This window comes from Python bivittatus, unplaced genomic scaffold (genome assembly GCF_059951505.1).
Source record: "Python bivittatus isolate LINGU-HERP-01145 unplaced genomic scaffold, Pbiv_v1 ctg000220_np1212, whole genome shotgun sequence".
NCBI classification, from domain to species: Eukaryota; Metazoa; Chordata; class Lepidosauria; order Squamata; family Pythonidae; genus Python; species Python bivittatus.
Window position 1 is genome coordinate 30,164,131 of NW_028277048.1, and position 20,873 is coordinate 30,185,003.

General features: G+C 45.5%; 1 protein-coding gene across 3 annotated transcripts; it reads right to left on the reverse strand.

The window, feature by feature from the left end:
- Positions 1–1,053: 1,053 nt before the first annotated feature.
- On the reverse strand, positions 1,054–20,857 carry TROAP (trophinin associated protein). Of its 3 annotated transcripts, none has more exons than XM_007426226.4 (17): positions 20,757–20,857; positions 19,913–20,114; positions 17,339–17,495; positions 16,246–16,403; positions 14,461–14,542; positions 14,174–14,262; positions 13,136–13,260; positions 12,710–12,753; positions 10,242–10,399; positions 9,952–10,045; positions 9,730–9,854; positions 8,680–8,739; positions 7,564–7,638; positions 6,782–6,880; positions 5,734–6,049; positions 2,758–2,930; positions 1,054–1,548 (listed from the first exon to the last, which is right to left on the reverse strand). In XM_007426226.4, the coding sequence occupies exons 2-17, from the start codon at positions 20,084–20,086 to the stop codon at positions 1,477–1,479; spliced, it is 2,001 nt and encodes a 666-aa protein (XP_007426288.3). In that variant the 5' UTR covers positions 20,087–20,114; positions 20,757–20,857; the 3' UTR covers positions 1,054–1,476. The 3 variants fall into 3 exon arrangements, with proteins under 3 accessions (XP_007426288.3, XP_087994353.1, XP_087994352.1); XM_088138227.1 differs by having other exon boundaries at positions 5,872–6,049; positions 16,246–16,415; XM_088138226.1 differs by having other exon boundaries at positions 16,246–16,415.
- Positions 20,858–20,873: the final 16 nt, after the last annotated feature.

Below are 20,873 nucleotides of genomic sequence, written 5' to 3' on the forward strand. Positions count from 1 at the left end.
GCTGCTGGCACCAGCGCATTGCTTTTGATGTGTTTCCCATTGTGTGCCTGCTTACTCTCTTGTAATCCTTTCTTCTCCAATGAATGTAAATACAACATTAATTCCCTTCCTGCTAATTATCTCAGTACCAGAGTGAGCATTCCGAAGGGCAGGGGAGTGGAGAAAAGAAAAACACAGTTGCAGTCATGTGATTTCCCATTTAGCAACCACTTCACTTAACAACAGAGCTGCCGATCCCAACTGTGGTTGCTAAACGAGGACTAGCTGTACTGCAATTCACTCAATATGAGGCTGTCTTTGAAGACCACTTAGAAGTTTCATTTAATCTGGAGCCCAGCAGCCCAATTGTTGAGTGCCACTCATCATCACAACCATGTTATACTAGTACTTTAGACCACATTATAGCAGCTTTGAATTCACTTCTTGGAACAATTCAAAGTGGTGATTTTAATTTCTAAAGCCCTATGCAGCTTGCCTCCATCATATCTCTAGGACTGTCTTCTCCATCATAATTGTCCCAACCAGCCCATGTATTCTGGGAGAAACCATTACTGATCCTCCATTAACACGATAAGAGGAGCCAAGCTGAATAGGATTCTTCAGTGGCTGTGCCCACATTATAAATCAGGAGGATATTCCACGTGAAGAGGGCATCCACACTGCTGGCCCTCCAGAAATTCTTAGACTGAACTGTTCCACAGGTAGCTGAGATGATGCCAATGATAATGGTTTTGTATTTCATACTAGTGTATTTTAAAGGATTTATTTTGTTTTTACCATACCCATAGCCCTCAATTTACAGGATAGCATCAGTTCACTCTAGTTATAAATTAAAAAGAAGGAAAAGTGGAGATAAGGAGACTGGCTACTCGCCTAGTATTTTTCTATTTCAGTACAAGTACTGGTCCACAAAAGGTCTAACCCAATTTTTTTACTACCTTCATATGGTAATTAACTGTGATCAAGCCCCCTCCCCCTTACAAAAACAGTAAGAGGTAGAGAGCACTTGTAACAAAATCTGGCAAGGCAAGGCTATTTCACAGGATGGCTTTATTAAAAAGTCTTCTGAACTTGAAACAAATTCCCTGCTTTCTCCCCTTACCCCCATTTTTTTTTTAAAATCAGGGCAATTCTTTTACAGTTAGTTTATTAAAAAAAACTGTTTACATACAATTAATATAACATTAGTGTATCATCTGTTGCAGCAACATCTTGCAGCTCCTTGCAGTTTAAAAAGAGTTGCAGCTTTTGCACCTTTTTCTTCCTTCCCTTTTTGCAGCACTGGGAGGATGTGGGGGGGAGGGGGGGGAGGGGTGTTACATGAGATTTCAGCTTCCTCCCAGCCAGCATCCCAGACTGATGCATTTGGGGTAACAGGGCATCCACATATGCAGATGGATCTATGATACTGTATTGAGAACAGGGCACTTCTGTCCATGTTGACCACCCTACAAAATAGTGGCATGGCCCCATTTTTCAGGAGAATGGAGTCCTTTCTGCTTCTGAAGGTGGGGAAAGACGTGCAGATGCAGAGATGGGTATAAAGTGCTGATTGAAAAAAAAAAAAAAAAGAGCAAAAGCATGACTTACAAAGATATATATACTCCTTGGCCATTAACAAGCATCTAAGAACTTCTGACCAAGAACATCTCCTGAAGCGGGATAACAACGGTTACATCAAAAATCTATTCTCTAAGGACTAACTTTATTTCTTAGCCTTGGGAGAACAGCAGTTCCAGAGAACTTTTTGAAAGTGCCATATTACCAAAAATTATATGTAAATGATAATTACTATGGGATGTAAAATATTTCTAAACATTAAAGAAGAAAAAGGCCAGAAATGTGTATCATGGGGGGAAAAAAACCTACTAGAAAATTTAACCAGAATACTTGAAGGGCTTCTTCCTTGCCCCTCTTTTTAAAAAAAGAATAATTCTGGATAAATAAGACCCGCCGCCAAGTCAGCTACAGATTTTAGGCACTTATAGCCGACAGTTCTTAATGCCTTGATAAATTTCAAGTAGAGGGAATATAGACAAGAAAAAGATATACATCCTTGACAAACAGCAAGCTGAACTACAATGCCAGTGGCCACCATTCCAGTCTAGGCAAAAACAGCAATTAAAATGTCAGCCGTTTAATGGCAATCTGGTCTAGTAGAAAAGAGCAAGCATCCACCCTTTCATTTGAAGAATGAGCCTGTCTTGAAAAAAAGGTTAATATGAAGTTATTGGTTGCCACAGAAAGCAGCTCGGAACATAACTTCGCCATGCCAAGAATGTTCTGGTATGCACATGCTCTGTCATATGCACACCTGCATGTTTTGCAGTCCCTCATTCTGCAAAACAGACATATTTCTGGTATCTTGGCTTTTTCCCAGAAATAGATCCTTCTAAACCTGTAAATGCCCCCTGACAAGCACCACATTTGATCCAAAGTTGCGGGAACACACATAAAAAGCCCAGCCCCTTTTGTGCATGCATCCCACTGGAGATCCTGTCAGTTTGGGCACTGGAGGGCAAACAAGCAAACAGACTTATCTACAAACCATACAGGGCAGAGCATTTTTTCATGTGGGGAAGATGGCAGCATAGCCCATAATACACAAACAGAAGGGGAGCGATAAGGATCCTAGTGTGGATCCTTCTCTCAACAAAATGCTTTGAGTGAACATCAGGAGTTGTTTTCAGCTCATGTGACCTTGGCTTGCCACCCACTCAGCACATCAACAAGCTAACTCTGGGTTCTGGATCTTACCATGGTATCTTGAGCATTTAGCATTTTTGCCACAGGATCTTGGCACCGATCCACTGAGGGCTGAGTCAGGGAGGCAAGGGGAGAAGTGTAGAAGGCGCATTCATCATTTAGACAGGCTTCATGGAAACGAAGGGGAGCAGTGAGGAGGTGATCCAACCGTTGCTTTGCAAGACCTATGGGGGCAAACAGGAGGAGGCATGGAACCCTGGTCAACTGCAGGTTCCTTGGTTACTGTTCTTCAGGCTATTTTCTAGTCTCTCATCTCCCTCCCCCATGGGGATCTGTTTAAAGCCCTCCAGATCAGGTTTGTAAGGCACTTTCCCAATACATTCTGCCCAGTTCTTGTAAGGAACAAAACATCTCTTGCCAGGAGTCCCTCATTTCAGAAAAACATCCCATTTTCAAGCACTCCAAATAATTCCCGTGGTCACCACATGCATAGCCACAGTTGTTCACTTCCAGTATTCTCCCCCCTTTTCCTGAGCCAGACCTTTTGAGAAAATACCATCTGCGCCCCCAGTTCTTTCACAACCCTTCATAGTCCCTTGCAGGGGCTCCAAGGTTCTTACTGGCCTTGTCATTTCTTCCTGAAGGGAGCAGTGGAGGGGGAGATCTGTCAGTAGGCTTAAAGAGTTTAGGAAGTCCTTCTGTCATACCTCCAAGGTGTGCCTCAGAAGCCAGCCTGCTCCTCTTGACAGACTGCCAAGCCGGCAGTGCTTCAGTATTCTCAGGTGGTGTCTCCAATCACTGGTGGAAAGGGGGTGCTTGGGTGGCAATCTTTAATCTTTAGTTAAAGCTTTACTTTTAACCTATGGACCTGGCTCTAACAACCTCTGGCAAACCCTACTTGTTCTGAAAGTAGACCCTAGGGTACTATTTCTCAACCTTGGCAGCTTGAAGATGTGTGGACTTCAACTCCCAGAATTCCCCAGACAGCCTTACTGGCTGGGGAATTCTGGGAGTTGAAGTCCACACATCTTCAAGCTGCCACAGTTAAAAAACACTGTCCTAGGGTATAAACTGCAGACCTATGGCCTATCTCCAGAGGTTTTGCTGTCCATGGATTGTGATCAAGTCAGGGCACTTCTTAAATAGCAAGTCCCAGACCCTGAAAGGTGCTATGAGCTGAATCTCATCTGCAACAACAGGAAGCTCTAGAGCCTTAGTCTGGAGCCACCAAAATATCTCACTTCCTTAAAAATGCCTAACCACCCCCACTAGAGAGCCTTTTTTCAAGCTAGATTTCCCTTCCTTCCTTCTCTGTGCTCTGCTGGAAGGCAGAATAGGCCCCCTGCAAGAAGGGCACCTGCTTTATAGCTGAAAACAGTAGGGCATCTCCTGCTATTCTCTGAACCGTATAGGGATCTTCACAGTAAGCTCCCTATGAAATATGATTCCCCCATTAATCTTTCCAGGCTGTCCAGTTGAATTCCTGCTCACTCTTTCACTTGAGGACAGGAACATGCTATACCCTAAGGCAGCACAATGGCACATAGGGTGCTGCATTGAGGAGGAGTCACAAGCTTTGGGTGTAAATCCATACAAAGATGCAAAAGATATTGCAGACTAACGTCATGATGAAACCAGAATTATTCCTACTGGTTTTTATGGACAAGGAATTAGAAAATAAATATGGGAAATTAACACTGCACACGGTAACTGCAGCAAGAATACTATATGCAAAAAGTTGGAAAAGCAATTAAATACCTACAGTGGAAGACTGGATTATAAAATTAATGAGTTTGCAGAAATGGCAAAGCTGACCAGTTTGGTCAGAGAAGAAACAACAACGTTGGTTTTTTTTTGGAAGACTGGAAACCTTATATGGGCTTTTTGTTGAAAGAAGAAAATATTGATTTTGGGATTCAGGGATTAAGAAGGGATGAAGAGCACAGGGAAAAGATTAAGATAATTACTCAACAGAAAGAAAGGCAGAAGGGATAACTGTATGTTTTCTTTTTCTTTTTCATTTCCTTTCTTTTTATCTTACTATCTCTTCTTTTGTTTGTTTTGTATACTTTTATTATATTGAAAAATTCTAATATATATAAGGAGAGGTCACAAGCAAAACTGATGAATGCCGTCAGCAGGTACAGTGAATCACCACCCATTATGTCATCAGCTCAAATTGGTGGCCTTTGGCCATAATAAATAATTCTTACAAGCTAAGGTCTGTCTGGGCCCTAGAGCAGGAGTGTTCAAACAACAGTCTCAGCCCCCAACTAGAGCCTGCAGATTCCACCTTCCAGTGAGGGAGGGGAAATTAGAGGGGAAAAACAGCTGCCTTAAGTTTTGCAGAGGCTTAAGGAACCCATTGCCTTAAGCCCAAAGCTAGCTAATTTCCCCCCCTTTCGGGTATTTGAGAAAAATGGGTGCCTAAAGCCTCTGCAAGGTTTAAAGTCACACATTTCTCACCTTAAAATTTCCGTGCTTCTCAAAAGTCGTAAAAAGCCTGAAAATACTAACCCTGCCCCCTCCAGTGGCATCCTATCATCCTTGATCATAAAGAAAGGCTTTACAGAAGTAATCCCGTACTGAGTAATGCATCTTGATTTAGTCACATCCTTCTGGTCACTCTCAAAATGAGTGTCACAGCAGATACAGATCTGAACCCCAGAGTCTGCCAGCTCCTTTCCTCACAACTACAGTATGCGGAACAGCAAGATACACGTGAAGAAAAGCCTGAAGATGCATTCAGGATAGTGGAACTGGGACTGGATCGATACGCATCCCAAGTTTAAAGGGGGAAAATGGCCCAATGCACCATTTATAGCATTCCACTGTCTTCCCCGCAAACAAATATTTTTGTTGCAGTTGGCCACAAATTACCCTGTGAGCTTTCCTGGTCTTGGATTCTCAAGAAGGGAGATGCCCAGACTACATTCCACATAACGTATCAGCAGAACGTTTAATTCTTTCCCACAACGTAGCCCTCACCCATCCCTCCCTCCCTCCCTCCCTCCCTTCCTGCCTCACCTGTACTTCTTGCACTGGATGAGGGGCCGCTGACTACTTGCAGGGAGGGGCTGTGGCAGAAACGCTGCTGGCTGGAGATGGTGTGTGGGGAGCTAAGTGCAGAGGTAGCAGCCCCAGTCAAATCTGGGGCCCGCTCACCCATGCTTGGCCCAGGATCCTGTGGAGGTGCGGAAGGTAGGGTAGGCTTGGAAGCCTCTGGGGTTGATGAGCAGTGAGCTGTCAAGAGCTTGTGCAATTCCTGTAGTGAAGGGGCCTCCTCATAATCAACGTGACCATCCATCTTCTGCTGCAAGAGCTGGGCAAGGAGTTCAATACTCTGGAGGGAGAAGAATGCAGAGGTTTGCGATGAAAAAGGTAGCCCCAGTCTCAATCCACAGGAGACATCAGCTCACCTAGCAAGCAACATTGCTCCACCTCATCCGCATGGGGCTTGTTTCCTCTGTACCAGAGGCAGATGAGCTGCAGTTCCCCCCAGAGAACCTCCAGAGCATGCTATTATGCAGTACTTCAGACCATCCACCCCTGTAACGTCACTGCCACCGCACCTCCTATGGCTTTCAGAGCAGTCGGCTCCTGGAGACTCAGCGGGCGTGCCCATGGAGTTTTCATGGAAACTACGTGGAAGTGTTTGCCACTGCCTTCTCCTGGGAAGCGTATTCAGCTTCCTCATCTGGCCTGCACCCCTTGGAGCCCTGCAAGGCTAGGCAGGTACTGACCAGGGCCATCTCTGTCTAGGTTTTCAAGATCGGCCAAGGCCACTGAGGCTGCCATTGCTTATTTCCCGTATCTTTAATAACCACCCTCTTCTGCATGTTTAACATCACCAGTGAGCATCACCTCTGAGAGCCATTCCGGGGGCCCAATCCAAGCCTTTGGGGAAAGACCACATGTTTACAGCCTGCAGTAGCCACTTCTGTAAACCTCAGACTTTGGCTTTACTTGCAGTTAAGTAATCACCACACAGCACCTTCCCCATTCAAGACTCATTTCTGCAAAAAAAAAAAAAAAGCAAATTCTGACCTCCCACCCTGAAGCCTCCCTTCCCTACCTGAAGCTTTCCCATTCCTGTGCTCATCACAGGAACAGCTGGCACTTTCTTCACCGATCCTGCCATTTCGTCATCAAAAAGGCGCACAGCTATTTTCTCCTGTGTGTGTGTATAGGGAAATGTCACATCACTTCCTCTGAAACACATCCCACCAAAGGGCTGTCAAGAACAGGCAGAAACATGAGGAAGATTTTCCGTCTTGCCCATCTTCTGCTCAGCAATGATTTGCTGGTCCCAGCAAGCATCCTAGCATGGCTGCTATATTTTTGCCATGCCTGCCAAAAGAACGGCTTCTGTTTATATCACTTCTGGTTTTACAGTTTTTAGGAACACAATCTTATGTTTTAAAAAAGTCAGAAGTCAATTTGTGTAACTTGCAACTTTGATAAAGGGGAAAGAATAAACAACCAATGATGTACCACAAAACACAAGCTATGCTGTGCTGGCCTCTTAGCAATTTGACAGCTATAATCACATGATTACCTCTTTAAGTAAAACAAAAATACTAACCCTAACCAAGAGTTATCTGGTCCAGCTTCCATCAAGATCTAAATGAACATCTATGTATCTACTGTCTTTGACATATTTTATAATAACAGACCTTCGCTTGTGGCAGACATGAATAAGAAAAATGGCTGAACTATCCAAAATTATGTACCACTAAGGAACTTTGGGCCATGTGTTAGATGGACTGAATGCACTGTGACCTGAGGAACACAAGCCCTAATTATAGACATATTGTCTATCTGTGCAACACTATTATTCACCATAGGGACACTTACCCAGGGCACACTGGTGCCCTCCTCCTTGGAGCCAATAGCACCCATCTGTCTGGTGACTCTGTCTAACCACTTGACCTGAGAAGAACAAATTAGAGGATTAAAATAAATTGCTCATTACTGCCCATTCTTAGTAAGAAGTGACAACTTACTCAAATTTCTTTAAAGCCAAAATTTTGAAAGTACATTCACCATCAGAATGCTTATATAAGCCAAAAGGTAAAGCATCAAAATAATAAAATCACCCTGCATCTACTTTCTATCTCTGGAACCAAGGAACAATAATGAGAATCAAATTTTGGGAGCAATTCTTTCATATGGAAAAGATACAGAGGCAGATATCTATTGACTTGAAAAGCATTTTTTTTTTTTTTTTACTTGTGAGCTGCCCAGAGTCATTGGAAGTAGGGCGGCATACAAATTTAATTATAAACAAACTAATAAAATAATAATTAAAAATAAATGCTACTTTCCCCAAAGAACAACAGAAATCTAATTCTTCTTACAGGAACATGTAGCAGCTGACACAATACACTGCCACAAGATTGTGCATATCAACACATGAGCATCCATCCATGGGCATCTGCCAGGGTACAAATGACACCATCAGAAAAATGGTGCAGCTTATGTACTTGCATCAAATATTATGATGCAAGTGTGTAATTGCAAAATTTGTATGATGATGTCATGATGCACATCACCATTTTGAAACTGGCTTGTAACGGACATCCAGTTCACACAAAATGCTAAATCATGTTTTTGTGAGGTCTAGTGCAGCCGATCACCAGGAGCTGTGGACAAATATTTACTTTTAATGTGAATGGGAAAATAATGAAACTGGTTGAATTCTGGTTGGGGAAGAACACCTTAAGCCACAACCTGAAATTATGGTTTGTTGTAGGTTTGAATGCCTACACTTCAACCCAGCACGTCTGAGCCCTGAGAGCAAGGTTAATCTAAGTTTGCCTCCTCTCCAGCATGTGGAGCACAGGAAGCTGGACCAGCTGTCAAACAGGAGGGCCCAGCTTCTGAACCAGAGCCTCCCTGGCTACAAGAAGCTGAATTAGATAGCTGCCTAGTCTTCCATTGCTATATCTTTTTCAAGTGATGGATACCCACCCTGTTGTCCTTAGTGCTGGAGGTAACAGGTATACGGTTGCATGTCCAAGGCGTGCGATGCTGGTGCAGTACAAGAGAAAGCATTCAGAGACTGACTTGATGGAATCACAGAGAACTGCAAGAGAACACTTCAAAAGGGGCAAATCGAACAAGGTGGGCTCATCATTCAGTGATAACAGCACATTTTGTATGCAGGTTTCTAGAACGACATCCAATTATGACTCTGCAGGGGTGCTGCTAGTCAGAAGAAACAGTTCTGAGATAGATGGACCATCTTGCTATAGGACAGCTTAACATGTTTTTATATTATTCTAGCCTGCTTTGCCTTTCCATCTAGGGATGATAGCTTCAACAGTAAAAGATGTGGGATATCACTTTCCATCTGATATACGCAGCCAATTAAAAACATTAAACTTTCCCATGAAGAACCTGGGTTATTTGAGCCTGTCACTAAAAGCAGTGGTGTTAGTATCCCCGAGCAAGATGCACCATAACTAGAATGCCACCATCTGCCATCTGTTGACACCTGCATATCCTTTGATGGTGAGGGCAAATGAAGGAGAACCCAAAGATAACACTACAGCTAGATAAATCTATACAGAATGGAGTGACACACCTGTTGCACTATAGATATTGTGAACTACAAATCCCAGCAGTCTCACCCAGCTTGGTAAGTGGTGAGGGATGCTGGGACTTACAGTTCAGCAACTTCTGGTGGGCCACAAGTTCACATCCACAACAGAGAAGCGGGCAGACGTATTTGGTTTCAAGACAAAGAGGGCTTTATGGATTAAAAGTCATCACTTCTGAGTTGGGCCTAAACGAACAAGAAACCAGCAAACATGGTTTTAGCCCTCATGAAATATGGGCCAGGAGTGGAAATGCCCATCTAATATATGAATCCAGAGTAATAAAGGGTATCCTTTGTCTCCAAGAACCCAGCAGTGCTGAACATATATGGGTTTGTCAAGCATTTGCCTACGGTTAGTCAGAACTAGCTGGATACTAAGGATACAGTTCAGAGATTCTCCATCTGCCTCAAGTACAAACCAAGGATTGTGAATTGGTAATAGGAATTCTTCTGGCTAGTCCATAAGGTGAACATTCAACAGTGGAACATCTCCCATGGGGGGTGTTGGTTTGTTGGGCTCCAGAAGCTTCCAACTTCTCTAGACCTGCAACACAAGCAAGAGAGAAGTTAGAAATTACAGAGATGTAGTCATGAAAGGCTCCAAGACTTAAATTAAGTTCCAGGTCCTCTATGAACGGTACCTTTAAGGCCCTGAGTAGAACGACAGGACACACGGCCAAACTTCCCTGCTGACAGAACGCTCATGCGGGGCTGGGACAGAGAAGCCCCTTCACCCTGCGGACAGAAAATAAAGTCAGTGCCCAACAGCCACCACAGATTAAAACTCCTCCTTGTAGCTGAAACCTACTTAGCAATGCACCAACATCCAGACAACAGGATTAAGGGAAGGCCCAAGGTGCACATAGGCAAGGTAAGCATCCTGCTGCACCTAGGGTCACAAAGGGAAACCAAGAGCTCTGATGTTGCTCACCTGCAAGTTGTCACAAACAACTGATGGCTTTCCAGCATCTTTCAGCGGTACCCGCTGGGCCAGGCTCACTTTGCGAGTGGCCCCAAGGGTGGGGTGGCTCAAGCCTATGTTCAAAAGGATGCTCGCTTTCATTGCTGGGTCTGGTATGAACTCTTCCTCTGTAAGGATAAAGGATACCGAGTGCCATCAGGTCAGACAGGTAGTCCTTGGGTTACAACCCTAATCTGGACCAGAATTTCCACTGCTAAGTGAAGCAGTTGTTAAGCATAACATCATATGACCACACCGCTTAGCAACAGCATTCCTGGCAGTCCCAGTTGCGGCCATTAGGCCAGGACCTCACACTGCCCTGTGCAAATTGCCTCTTCAACTCCCCCCACCCGCCTATCTCTTCCCCCATCTCTGCCCTTTTGGCCTCCCTGCACAATATGGCCAAGATGAAGAGGCCACTGTATTCCACCACTGGCCCCTGCTGCCGCCCTAAGCTGACCTTTGTTGTCTTCATCTCCCTCAACTCCCCACCCCACCCAACCCCAGCCCCCTGTGGGAGACACAGCCTCTCCTACCCAAGTCCTGGCTGGCTCAGCTGAACTTTAGCATGGGGGCCACAAGCAGTGGTGGTGGCACCTTTCCCCGGGCAGGACCAGACCATGTGGCACCTTTGCAGGCAGGAACTCCCCAAGTAGAGCACACAGTGTGCCCCAGGACCAAAGCAGGAAGCAGCAGGTTACAGTGGCAGAACTGCATCCAGAGCCACCCCAAAAGTCTCCAGACACACCTTGGGGCTGCCCGGTTACCACTCACTCCTGCCTTGCCACCGTGGTGCAAAGGCCAGAGAGCCACCCCAAAAGCAACAATGAGGCCCAGTGGAGGGACTCACATATTGGCAGCAGCTCTTTGTGGGGAGAAACAGAACCAGGAGGAGAAGCAGAAGCTGGTGCAGGTGGCAGGTCACACCCGGACTTTTGCACCCGGGCACCAGACAGGTCCAGGGCGGGCCCACATAAGCCCCTCCCTGAGGAGCAGCCACATCAGTATGACCCCCAGCCAGCGGTAGGCTGATACTGCTGAAGCAGGGTGGGCCCGCCAGGAGCCCAGCAGCTGGGGAGGCAGTGGCAGAAGCAAGCCTGCTGGAGAGGAGGCAAGCTGAAGACGATGATGAAGGTCAGCTGGGGGCGGTGGCGGGTGGCGGAATACAGTGGCCTCTGTATCTTGGCCATGCTGTGCAGGGAGGCTAAAAGGGCAGAGATGGGGGAAGAGATAGGCAGGTGGGGGGAGTTGAAGTGGAGGCAGTTCGCACAGAGCAGGAGAATGTGACCACGGGACACTGCAACAGTCGTAAGTGCAGGCCAGTCACCAAGCACCTGAATTTTGATCACATGACTACAGGGATACTACAACAGCCACAACTTTGAGGACCAATCGTAAGTCCATTTTTTCAGTGCCACTGTAACTTTGAATAGTCACTGAATGAATGGACATAACCCGAGGACTACCTGTAGTCCTATTTTAAACCAGTCTTCCCTAACCAGATGCCTTCTGATACACTGGAATTAAGGCCACACTGGAGGGAAATTAAGGGAGCTAAAATCCAATGCATCTGAATGGCACCAGGTTGGGAAAAGCTAGTCTCCATCACAGAAAAACAAGAGTTGCCCCTAAATCTCAAAACCATCTTTATCTATTTTTGAGGAATATTATTCCATCTGAATGCTTTGTGCTGAGCAGGATGGATTTTTTTATATGGTAGCAAAAAGGGCCACAAAACAAGGGTCAGGTGAAAGCAAGAACTGGATTGATCTCACTGTTACTGAAATACAGTGGTACCTCGGTTTACGAACTTAATTTGTTCCATGACTCTGGTCGTACCCCGAATTGGTCGCAACCCCAAGGAAATTTCCCCATAAGGTTCAATGTAATTACCGTTAATCCATTCTGGCATGGAGGACAGGGAGGCGGCTATTGCTTGGAGGGAGAGTCCCCCTCCCTACGACCACGTGTCAGGGGCAGAAAAATGGCCGCGGACCACGTGTCAGGGGCGGAAAAATGGCCGCGGACCACGTGTCAGGGGCGGAAAAATGGCCGCGGACCACGTGTCAGGGGCGGGAAAATGGCCGCGGACCACGTGTCAGGGGCAGAAAATGGCCGCGGACCACGTGTCAGGGGCGGAAAATGGCCGTGGACCACGTGTCAGGGGCAGAAAAATGGCCGCGGATCCGGTTCGTAACCCGAGGCGGAGTTCGCAAACCGAGGTAATTTTTTGCGGCCGGAGCTGGTCGTAACCCGAAAAGTTCATTCACAGAGGCGTTCGTAACCCGAGGTACCACTGTATAAACAAAGTGTACTGTTCGATCTGCACTATCCGATTTATATCGACAGACATGGGAGCAAATCTAGCTGTACTCCAAAAAAAGAAAAGAGAACCTTCTCCATGGCTCTGGATTGTAGAGAAGAATGCAGTCACTCACCTTTCCAAGAGGTTCTTGTGGCTTCCTTCTTCCCAACTGAGCTGCTGTTTAAGAGCAAAAGCAATTCAAAGTTACAAGCCTGGATTTATGTGGCAATTCATAATGGGAGGAAGGAGGAGACAGAGGTGGGAGTTCAAAAACAGTAAGGAATGAACACTTTTTCCTTTTCTACTGAAAAGATGAGAATACCCTCCTTCTCCCTGAGAAGCAAAAAACACTAATTTAAAAACCTGCAATGAAAAACTGTATAATTCAGAATACATTGCTCAACCATTCATAGCTGAATTAAGCCGTGCTGAGCCCAGTGTGGTAACTCAGCCACCAAGACTTTATTTACTACAAATCGCGATCCACCCACCCGAACCCCAATGGATCACAAAGGGAACAGCCTCCAGTCCAGCTGGGAGCATTTGGCTCTTTTCTCACCTTTGCGTTGCCTGGCTGCCCCCAGCTACATTGCTCAGACTTTCTGCCTCCAGACTGGACGCCAAACTGTTATGCTGGTCACCATCCACGGTCTCTGTGGGCTGGCCGGCCTTTGCCATCTCCGCCTGACACAAATGACAAACGCTAGAGACACGTGGCAGGCAATTCCTCGGCACTACTCCATTAGTAAGAAGCCCAAGACAGACAAGAAAATGAGCAAGTGGATCAAGACCACACACTGCAAATGGACAGGGTTAGGAAAAAGAGACCTACGTACAAACATAGCAGTTCCCATAATGATGCCCATGACAAGCAAGGATAGTCAACCTTTCAACAATGGTATATTTGTGTGTGCCCACACAGGGTTGGTTTGTGTGTGTGTGTACATATGTATGTGTGTATATATAGGAGTGTGTGTGTGTACACATATACATTGTGTGTGTGTATGTCTGTGCGTGTGTGCATATACATATATATACATGAGGGTGGGTATATATGGTATGTGTGTGTGTTACAGTGCATGTGGATAGACAGACAAGATAGATGCACACACACACATCATACATATACATATACATATACATATAGTGCTCAAGGGCCCCCTGTTGAGGGACACAGTGGCATTGTTGAACTGTAAAGAGCTGAGAGGAGGTTGTACAGGGAGGATGGCTTTAAACTCAAATGAAGGCTTATATACCATTTTTCATTCTTCTGGGGCCAAAAAACAATGAGAAGCCTGTTTGCCATTCTGTTTCTCCAGTTTGCAACTAAAATGGAGCAATATTGTTTTTGGAGACTGCCTGAAGTGGCCCATCCCTGATATACTGAGCCACAGATTTACAGATACAACAAAAATGAAGAATTTTATGATATCCAACACTGACAAGAAAATTGCTGGGCTAGAATCTTTCCAAATGAAAGACCTCTCGTTTGTACTGCAGAGACTGACGCTGACCATCCAACTCAATCCCTTCCCTTCCCAAAAAAGGAGGGTTTTTTGCTGGTGTTTCCACCTGCAAAAGACAATCAACTACTCACCCCCGGCTTCCGATTCTTGAGTGTAGCTGACAGTGTTTTAAGTTGTTGCGTATTCAAGGCAAGGCTCCAGGACCGTGGATGATCTGTATCTGTGGCGGGACAAGAAAGAATCAAACGAATGATAAACCATCAGTGGTTTCAGAACAATTTTCTAATCCCGGTAAGAATTGCCTTCAAATATTTCAAAGTCCCAGTGAATTGCACCATGGGAACTGTATGAATAAACCTCAGACACTATTTGACCTAAGTCTGTCTTCCCCAAGAAGGAAATCCAGGTTAAGTTGTACCTTTCGAAGCTGACATCGAGATGTGGGACATGCGAAAAGGGTTCATCGTAGGAGCCTTTGTACACAGGGAGCTCTGGGTACTCTACAGAGAGAGAACACATGCCCAAATCCAATTTTTAAAAAGAAAGTAACTGGATTCAGGGTATCCCTAATATATATGTAGTTAAATCTACATTTTCTCTGTTTTAGCCACTAGGGTTTTTTCTAGGTTTAGGAAAAAGGCAAGCAGAGTCCACATAGAAAACAGAACTTGCATGCAGTCTGGATGGACAAAGTTTCAAAATGCTGAATCCTCTCCCAGTAAACAGAATGGTGTTTATTTATGTATTTCATCTGTTATGCCCACCCACTCCAGTAGATTCTGGGTGGCTTACAAAATCCAAGTACCCAGCTGAAACATTTAAAAGCAGAAAACAGAAAATGACAGCCCAGACTAAAAACAACACAACCATAAAAACCTGACAGGGCCCCCACAAACACAATAACCCCAGGCCTGGGAACAGATCCAGGTTTTAAGGGCCTTCCGGAACCTTAGGAGAGTGGGCACCATTCATATCTTTGGGGATGCTGTTCCAGAGGGCAGGGGCTGTGGCAGAGGAGACACACTTCCCCAGTCCCATAAGGTGACAACGCTTAATAGAGGGGACCTGGAGCGTACCCACTCTGTGTGAATGTACCAGGCAGGCAGAGACAATTGGAGATAGGGAGTCCCTCAGATAACCAGGCCCAGTGCCATGAAGGGCTTTATAGGTAACAACCAGCACCTTGAATTGCACCTAAAAGCCAACTGGCAACCAATGCAGCTCACAAAGCAGTGATGACACGTGGGCATAGTCCAAAGTGCCTGTTACTGCTCATACCCCTGCATTTTGAACCAGATATAGCTTGGTGTTCAAGGGAGCCCCACGCAGAATGCATTACAATAGTCCAATTAGAAGGTGACCAAGGCATGAGTGACTATCTGAGGGGCCTCCCAGTCAAGGAAAGGACATAACTGGTACACAAGATGAACCTGTGCAAAGGTCCTCCAGGCTACAGCTACCACTTGCTCTTGAAGCGGTAGCTATGAGTCCGGGAAGACTCCCAAATTGCACACCAGTCTCAAATGAGGAAGTGGAATCGAAGATCATTGATGAAAACATCCCCAACCCAGAGGGGCCAAACAGCCACAGCCACTCAGTCTTGCCAGGATCGAGCCAAAGTCAATTCTTCCCCATCCAGACCCAAACAGCCTCCAGACAGAACATCAACAGCTTCACCTGCGCAGACTGAGGTTGAAATATAAAGCTAGGTATCATCAACATACTGATTTTGTTCACATGGTTGGATTTTTTGATGCCAGAGGTCTATACATGCATACTTAAGCTGGTTCACACATCATGCTGCGTCAAAATATAATTTGTTTGGTTTTAGTGTTATATGTTGTGCAAACCCAGTTGGTGGTTTATTAATAATCATGACTTAATGTATGAATCTAGTTAGGAATTCTTGGAAATGCACACCATCCCAAAACTGACATTGTGCTGGAACTGGAACTTTAAAAAAAATCCAAGATAAACCCAAAGGGAAAAAAGCATAGCTAAGGTAACATATCTGCAGATGATGATTGTAATATTTTCTGTTGAACTACAACAGCAGTTAAGGGTCACCTTTAATTTTGAACTACTGCATAAAGAAATAATAGGTACATGGTTGGATATCTGCACTGCTCCATTTTAACTCAGTAGACCAGAACACACAACATAAGTGAACCCAGCAGAATTCTTGCACATGATGGAGACTTACCCCAATGCTGGTTAAGCACGCTCTCTTCCCTTTCAGAGGAACTCGCTGGGCCAGGCTGGGTTTGTTAGCTGCACTCACCATCTGGTTAGTCAGCCCTGTGTTGGACAGTATGCTGGCAAGAGCTTCTGGGTCAGGCACAAACTCGGCTGCATTCGCTTCTGCAAGGAAAACTGAAGTTTGCATTAGCAACACAGACAAGTTAAGGAATCGTGTTTGGGAAAAAGGCCTCAACCAGCTAATTATACAAGATACCAAGAAAGAAGTCCCTAGAAGTCTGCACCATTCTTCCCAAGCCTGACTCACACAGAGAATTAGATTTTTTTTCTCTTTCATCTCCAATTGAAAATAGGCTCCACATGAACCTCATGCCCTACCATAAGAGCCGCATCATCCAAAAGCGTGCTCTCTCACAAGCAGAGGGAGAAATAGTTTATCTATGTGAAAAATCTAATTTTAAGACTGATTTGGATAATTTAAAGCAGTTGAGACGTAACAGTGGTGGATTCACCCAGAACACCAAGCCATTAATATGATTTGCTTGGGCTTAACATGTGTGAGCTTACCATTATCATTTAGTGTTAGGCACAAACCAGTCCTCATTCAAGCACTGCATTATGTGCTGTTGATTCAAACTCTATCACCACTAGACACTGTTATGATTAAACACAATTCCAGACAAGCCAACAAGCCATGGATTACCAAGCAAAGGAACAAAAGCTTCTGAACCTGTCCATGTTAGAAGAGGCCAGGCTCTTCTTGAAATATTCAGCTATGGCTTGGCACTGCAGCAGGACATCTGTGGCCCATAAAACTTTGCTGAGGATATAACTCCCATAATTCCTGGCCATTAGCAACGCTGGCTATGTCAATGGGAGTTGAAATTCAACAATACTGGTCCTAGCTTAATGCTACTAGCCCACCTTCTCCAATGTTGATTACTTAGCCACCTACATTGCCCAAACAGAGAGCCAGAATTCTATCACGTATTGATGGCTCATACAGTCAAGTTAAAGCTCTTCATAAAAATGGCCTGCAAAACCTGATCCATTGCAATAAGCAATAATCTTTACATCTTTGCCATGAGACATATCACCTTCATTCCTACAACCAGAGGTGGTTAACTGCGTCTCTGTCAAGGGTTCTCTGGTAAGACTCTTGGGTGATAACCCAGCTGCCAATTCCACAACTGGATTGGAATGAGATATCTTGCAAGTTCTGATTGTTTTGCTCCTTGCTTTGGAAGAACATGCCTACAGAGAAAACAAGAAGATTGAACTCAGACTACTACTGTCTTCCTATAAAAACTTGTCCTAGTGGTAATCTAGTTAGAGAAGAGGCAGTTAGTCTAAATCTGGCAAAAATCCAGGCTCCCCACTCCCATATTGTTGGCTCTTCTATTCTGAGCACAATATCTTTCAGTGAACAACCAGGACCTGGAACAGAACCCCAAATGACAGTGTCCCAATAACCATTTATTTATTTCACTACATTTATAGCCCACCCCATACCCAGCAGTCTCTCATTCATCTATAACTATGGGGTAAGTGTGTGTGTGTGTGTGTGTATATACATACATGCATGTGCAAAGTAAGTAATTATCTTGAATAACTACTTAGCTGGAAAAAAATCATATCTCCAACACTATTAGCAATGTAACAATGATTCCAAGAACTTTTATTAATAATGACTAAAGATGTACAACGCACCATTACTTTGCTTAACACAGCTGCCTCACTCCAAATGCTGGACCGAAGCAGCACCATGGCATTGAAAGCAAGGCACCCTGCACTGATGCCTCTGAGCAAAGCATCAAGGCCGGCCATCTGCTTCATAAAAATATCACTAGGACATGCTTCCCTTTGTGGAGCTACACTGAAGGCTCAGTTGAAGCAAAGCACCCCTTCAAAGCTTCACATCCCAGTTCTGACAGACAGGGAGAAATATGGTAGGAATCTGGGGGCAGGCCATTCACAGGGAAGGCAGAGCTGTTGTTTGAGATTCTGCCTTCCAGCCCCAGCATTCAGTTTGGTGGATAATGAAAGTCATGGACTGGATTGCTTCTATGCGACCTCTCCCTATTCATCATGGGGCTCCCCAGGTTTCCAAGGAGCTCCAGGAGATGAAATGACAAGAGACGCGTGGAGCACCGCCGGAGAAAGATGAAGTAAGAACATGGATAAGCGCCCATATTAGGGATTACATTGTGGCAATAAGAGCATCCAAATGTGCTTATTTTTCCACTCTTATTGCATCTGCAGGTAACCAGCTAGCAGCCCTGTTTAAGGTGACCCCACTTTCTGGTGGCAAGGAGGTCACAGCAATGTCTTCAGGGCTGATGCGAGGAATATTCTAGATACTGTCAGATAAAGTTGCTCAGATCTGAAAATCCATGCAAAGTGAAAAATCCATTCTATCCTATTATCTGGGATGTTTCATCTGGTAACTCCTGAAGAAATGAACAGGATTCTTAGGATTGTTAACTCAGCTACCTGTCCTTTAGATCAATGCTCGTCCTGGTTAGTTAAGGGTGTCCAGGAGGTGATGTATGATCAGATCTATGATACAGTGAATGATTCTTTGAGTGAGGGGGTGGTTACACTGCCACCTTCTCAAGAAGCCATCTCTGGACCCAATGATGATGGACACGTGTCCAATCTCCCTTTCAATAGAAGGCTATTGAGAAGGCAGTCAGATTGCAGCTTCAGAGGGCCCTGGAGGAAGCAGACTATCTGGACCCTTTTCAGTCAGGTTTCAGCTAGGAAACAGTATGAAGGCAGAATCAATCATACTTGTTGATAACTTCTGGAAGAGCCAGGATGGTGGTGGTACAACTATCCTGATTCTCCTTGATCTCTCAATGACCTTCAATACTTTTGGTTATGGTATCCTTCTAGAGCAAATGTGGGGATTTCGACTGGGCGGTATATTGGTTCTCTTCTGTGCTCTGTAGCTGGTTCCAGTTGGTGTTGATGGGGGAGAGGTCAAGCCCAAGGCACCTGACCTGCAGAATGCCATACGGCTCAGCAATCTCAACCTTCCTTTCTGAAATCTACACGAAGCCACTGGGCAAGGTCAACTGTCAACATGGGGGTCAGGTATCATCAATATGCTTATGATATCCAGTTACATATCTCTACCCCAGATTAAACAAAGTCCTGTTCTGGTACTTGAAGGCTGTTGGGGTCTATATGAAGAGGAATAGGCTTAAATTCAACCCTGACAAGACCAAGTGCTGTGTGTTTTGGTTCTTCCAGTACCACAGATTTTTCATCTTTAGTTCTGAATGATGTGGCACTCCCTCACACAGAACTGGCACATAATTTGGGGGGTGCCTGGGCTCACAATTCCTGCTCAAAGAACAGGTGGCAGCTGTGGCCAGGAGGGTCTTTGCCCAGATTCATCCAGTATGCCAGTTATGCCCTTTCCTGGACCAAAAAATCCCTTCTCACAGTCACTCAGATCTTAGTCACCTCTCTCAGACAATTGCAGTGCACTCTACATGGGGCTGCCCTTGGAGATCACTCAGAAACTGCAGCTGGTCAGGAATACAGTGACACAGTCCTGGCTCTTTACCCAGACACTGGGTTAGAAGAGTATGCACTTTCTGGAAGAACTGTGTATTAGTCTCCAAACAAGGCTAAGCCAAAAGTGACTCCATCATGCTCACCTGCGGCTGGGACTCCTTCAACTTTGGACGGTGTCTGCTTCTGGAAAGCACTGGGATCTTACTGCTGCTCAAGACACCTGCAGCCAGCAAAGTGCCCTCCTTCAGACCTGGTTCGGCAGGAGTCCTCGGAAGGGGCAAAGGCACTGGCTGGTTTTCCTTTCCTACTGGAGCCATTTAGGATCCTCTCTGCCTGAGTTTGCACCTATGTTAAAAGCAAGCAAGCAAGCGCTGTAGCAACCACCAGGGCAGAATACAACACAAGTAGTCCAGTATGCTCCTTCCCACAGCCGTGGTTTCTCGTTTATTCGTTGCGCACTTTTGTTTACATCCACTGTAATCAGTGCATGAGGGGCCAGCTACACCTCCCCCAATCCCAGCACTTTTAGGCTGAGTCCGCATAACAGATTAGGCTAAAAGAGCCTGATTCGCTTAGAGCTCAATTACGTCAGAGTAACCGATATTTCAGTGTATTACGCGAATACGGGGAACTGGGGGTTGTGGGAATAACCATTCTCGCTGAAAAACCCGTCGAGGCGTTTATATGACTAGGCATAATGCTAATTGCCCCCGGGGGGCAAATTCATCTCCTTGCGAAACTCGTTAACACCGAGGGACTGAAGTTTAGCCGACCCGTTTGCAGCTAGAAGCGTCAGTGTAACGTTTGAAAACCGCGCAACGCGTTTTGCTAATCTCCGTCGTTGGTCGCTGCCATTCATAAGACTGCCCGCCTTTTGCTCTACACCGTTACTCGAAAAAGGTACATCCTCCTTACGTCTCGCCATCGCCCCGACCCTTCTTAGCGGGACAGGCCACCCCTGGCCCGCACCGCGGCCCCGTCGCCTACCTACTCCGGAGCAACCCCTCCATCCATCCCTCCGCTCGCAAAGCAAGAGAAGCGCAGCCGTCCGGGCTAGTTCATAAAGCAGCAAAAGGCGCCGATTGGACCTTCCGAGAGATCACG